The sequence below is a fragment of the Priapulus caudatus genome, unplaced genomic scaffold (assembly GCF_000485595.1).
Source record: "Priapulus caudatus unplaced genomic scaffold, Priapulus_caudatus-5.0.1 Scaffold336, whole genome shotgun sequence".
NCBI lineage: Eukaryota > Metazoa > Priapulida > Priapulimorpha > Priapulimorphida > Priapulidae > Priapulus > Priapulus caudatus.
The window spans coordinates 2,709-6,770 of record NW_014577397.1 but is presented as its reverse complement, the minus strand read 5'-3'; the positions used below and the strand labels follow the sequence as shown (position 1 = coordinate 6,770).

The 4,062-nt window shown below is 36.8% G+C and overlaps 1 protein-coding gene across 1 annotated transcript in view; it reads right to left on the bottom strand.

The window, feature by feature from the left end:
- LOC106809203 (ras-related protein M-Ras-like) overlaps window positions 1–1,304 on the bottom strand; it is a 5,828-nt gene extending 4,524 nt beyond the window's left edge. The window contains exons 1-2 of the mRNA XM_014812199.1: window positions 1,071–1,304; window positions 431–584 (exon numbers count right to left, since the gene is read on the bottom strand). Of these exons, the coding sequence (XP_014667685.1) occupies window positions 431–584; window positions 1,071–1,257 (341 nt within the window). The 5' untranslated portion in view covers window positions 1,258–1,304. The remainder of the gene's footprint in view (window positions 1–430; window positions 585–1,070) is intronic.
- Window positions 1,305–4,062: the final 2,758 nt, after the last annotated feature.

Below are 4,062 nucleotides of genomic sequence, written 5' to 3'. Positions count from 1 at the left end.
TGCAAATTAGCATCCGGCAGTTTCTGAGTCCTTATGACCTGTATATTGCATTTCCAACATAAAACCTTATAGTACTCGACATTTCTAGGTTCAATGAAGAACACATAGGGGTGGCTAGTAGACTATGAGCTGAAAATTCACGTGTATAATAATGTGATTCTATTAACAACAGAAAGCAATCTTGAATAGAACAGGACAAATCATGAGTATATAGAATACACATACCTAAAAGTAAAGTATTTCTCTATCATCCAGCTTAATTTAATCCAACTCCTTCCAGAGTAATTGCACAAATACCTACCTACCTACACACTTTGATAAAATAATTCTATTTCTATTTTAGAATATATTAGACATCAAACTATTAACTCAGACGCCATATATGTAGTGGACAACTGTGTAACTTCCACCTTAATTACAGGACAATTACCTATCTTTCACCCGCAGAATCTGTGTGTAGAAGTGCATCAGATTATCAAAACTCTGCCGATCTGTCACGGAATAGACGATAAGAAAGCCATCTCCTTTACGCATATACTGTTCTCTCATGGCTGAGAACTCTTCCTGCCCAGCAGTGTCGAGCACTGTAAGCAAAATATATCACTTAATTGTACAGGTGGCAACATAAAAGTTTATGACAAACACTCGAATGCTTTTCTGTGAATTAAAAAATAACTTAGCAGTATACAATCTACATGCGATGCCACATGTTACTGTAACTTTAATAATACTCTTATTGGTTTTGATGTGACATAGAACATTACGACTGCAGACAAGAATTTCCTATCGTGTTTGAACTAGACTCAACAGACTCTGGACAATTTTTAACTTAATGACATTGAATAGACGAGAAGATAGAAAAAGCTGACTGACGTGACTGTTGTCGTTCATGTGCTAGAATAATAAACATTATTAGGTTGTATATTAATGTCAAAATATAAAAGCTGTAATGTGAAAATGGCCTGTTTATTATAAAAAATGGCCTCTACCCCAATCCTTTTTTCTCTGTATTCAATACACTCGATAGCCTGTGACTAGTTGGTAACCAAAAATTTAGGTAAATTTATTACCATCCAATATACACCACTGTCCATCAACTTCTGTATGTTGGATGTATGAGTCTTCTATTGTAGGATCATAGTCTGAGATAAATAAACCCTGAAAGAACTGAATAGTCAGAGCAGATTTTCCAACACCACCATCTCCAACAACGACCAACTTGAAAGTTGCAACTTTATCTACCGGCGGTGCTGACATATCTTCTGGTGTTGTATGGGTCGTTGTCACGAAGTCGTGTCACATATACTTCCTGAAAAAAAGGTAATAGGTAAAATATGACTGCAAAGAAATATATTTGTCAGCCTACCCATTACTCAAACCTTAATGGATAATTAGAATATAGCAGGCTTCTTCTCAGGCCTTCAAAGATGAAGCTAACTTGCAACGCCTTTTGTATAAAAATGAAAGTGTCAATGACACTGTAGCTCACCACAAAAAAAGGACACAAATGAGTGAGTAAGAAGAAGTCAGTTTTAATTGAGCAACCATCGACGTACATTATAGAAACGATTGCCCATCTGTATATCGCAATAAATAATTTATAACCAAATGAATACATTTGTGACTGTAGATGGCGCTATACCCGCTTTGTAGCGTGATGCGCGCTTGATAATAAATAGTTATGGTGCGTATCGACTGTTTTGGAACTTTTTACTCTATATAGACGTTGTATCGCAGAGTGGAGAGAAAATACAATTTTGCATTAAGTATTCGTGAATGAAATGCTTGTGAAAAACTACAGCGAGTGTGACACTACAGACTGTTTGTGTTTATATATATGCTATATAATTGCCAAACCCTACCTAATTTGCATAATTTTTTTTTTAAATATCAAAAAACCCTAGCCCTTATTCATTCACATACCAAAAATGAGCAAAATCCGTTGAACCTGAAACTGACTAATGGCAATTCCCATTTTTGCCAAAAAATTGCCGTGGCTCGAAAGTACGTCGACTGGCGTGCTCAAAATAGGACGTTCATATGGAGCATAGCAGTAACAACTACACCCAATTTCAAACATGTGGGTCAAACGGTTCCTGAGTTATCGTTGACCGAAACCAAATGTTGACGGACGGACGTACGACGACCCATGGCAATAGCTCAACTTGACGATGTCAAGGTGAGCTAAAAATGGACCCACTGTTACCAAACGATCTATTAGCCAAACAAACGTTACATATTCGGACCTTTCAAATCTTTCCTCGGACCTTCCAAAAATATTGCTAAAAAGTTCCGGACTTGGGCCACAATTAAAAAAATATTTGTTTGCCCTCACCCGACCCAGGCTGAAAAGTTTGGGTAGGTAGGTAGACTTTTTATGAGGGGGGTCTTTTTACAAATTCAACATGGTGTCTACATGCTCGTGTGTGCTTATCTGTTGGTTTCAGAATTATTAGGTAACAAACAACAAATGTATAGCTTACATTACAAATTAATCATACTGCTTTCAAAACATATATAAACGTTTACAATCAAAGAGCTCATTTAACAATCAATTTATTCAACTTCCAATCTATTCAAGACCTCTGAAATGACTTACTAACGTTTACAATTTGCCGCCCACTCTGTTGTTTCCGGTCCATGTGCAAAACTATTCAGGAAACTTCGAATCAATTCATAAATCAATAAATATTATAGGACTTGCAATCTATTCACTACACTTTCCGAACCAGCCTACTACAAACCAAACTTCAAATCAATTCATTCTAAAAGTGCCCGGATGCTTCAGCTCATATGGATACGCTATTGGAGCTTTCGAGGATCCGGTTTTTACCACCCTGCGGGAAGCATGGTACTGGTTACTTTGGTAGTAAATAGATTTCGTATTTATTTAGCATTATATTTTATTGAAACGCTCCAAGTGCCTGTGATCTACAGCAGCTGCTGTAAACAAACACATCTTTCCTGCAGGTGTGATTTTTTTCCCTAGGATAATCAAGAACATAGGGCTCTAGTGAGCGCTGCCATTGGTTGAGCTTGTTTCATTTAAAAAAAATAGGGTTAGGGTTAGGGTTAGAATGCACCATAAAACAGGAGTTTGAGGCACGTGATTTGTATCAACCAATGACAGCGCTCACTAGAGCCCTATGTTCTTGATTATCCTAGGGAAAAAAATCACGCCTGCGGGAAAGATGTGTTTGTTTACAGCAGCTGCTGTAGACCACAGGCACTTGAAGCGTTTCAATAAAATATAATGCTAAATAAATAAGAAATCTATTTACTACCAAAGTCTTCATGTTTCTATACTTTCTTTCACCTATTATTTGTGAACACAAGGTATTTGTCTTGTTTGCCGTTGCGTTCTGGAAATCCGATTGGCTGATAACAATACTTTTCGATGCAATCGGCTATAAAAGATTTTAGCGAAAGTGCAGTCAGTGACAGAACTAATGTACTTTAGCAAAATTGAGGTTAATCTGAACATAGTTAGTAGAGGGAGTCTCCTTCTGCGAACTATGATCTGAAGAGACATGATCCCACCCGACACACGAAAAAAGTCTGTCCACGGAGAATAGCGAGAGTGAACAACGTCCATAGTGATAATTCGTGTCCGCTTTTACGTTGAGATCTATATCTATCCTACGTGCGAGCATGGTGCTTGGTGCATGGTTATATCTTTGCAGTTTTCAATCTAACTGTTTCAGTGTTTTGCATATAGATGCACACGACGTGAATTATAACTTATAACGATCGACACAAACGATAAGTATTAACAGGACTGTACGATACGTAACTATTCCTGCCCGTCACGTAGTAATTCTATACATAATCTGTTAAATGCACGCGTGATCTAGATAACAATTTTATAATTTATGAATGAATAAACCCATACCTCGTTTTATTATTTCGTAATAAAGTTATCGAAATACATGATCTATTCATGTATATTATGTAATACACTATATATAAGTATATACACACAAGATATATTTGTGCAACCTTACAACAGACCGTATTCCATGTACATACAATCATGCGCACTCAAACATACCCTTTGTAGAA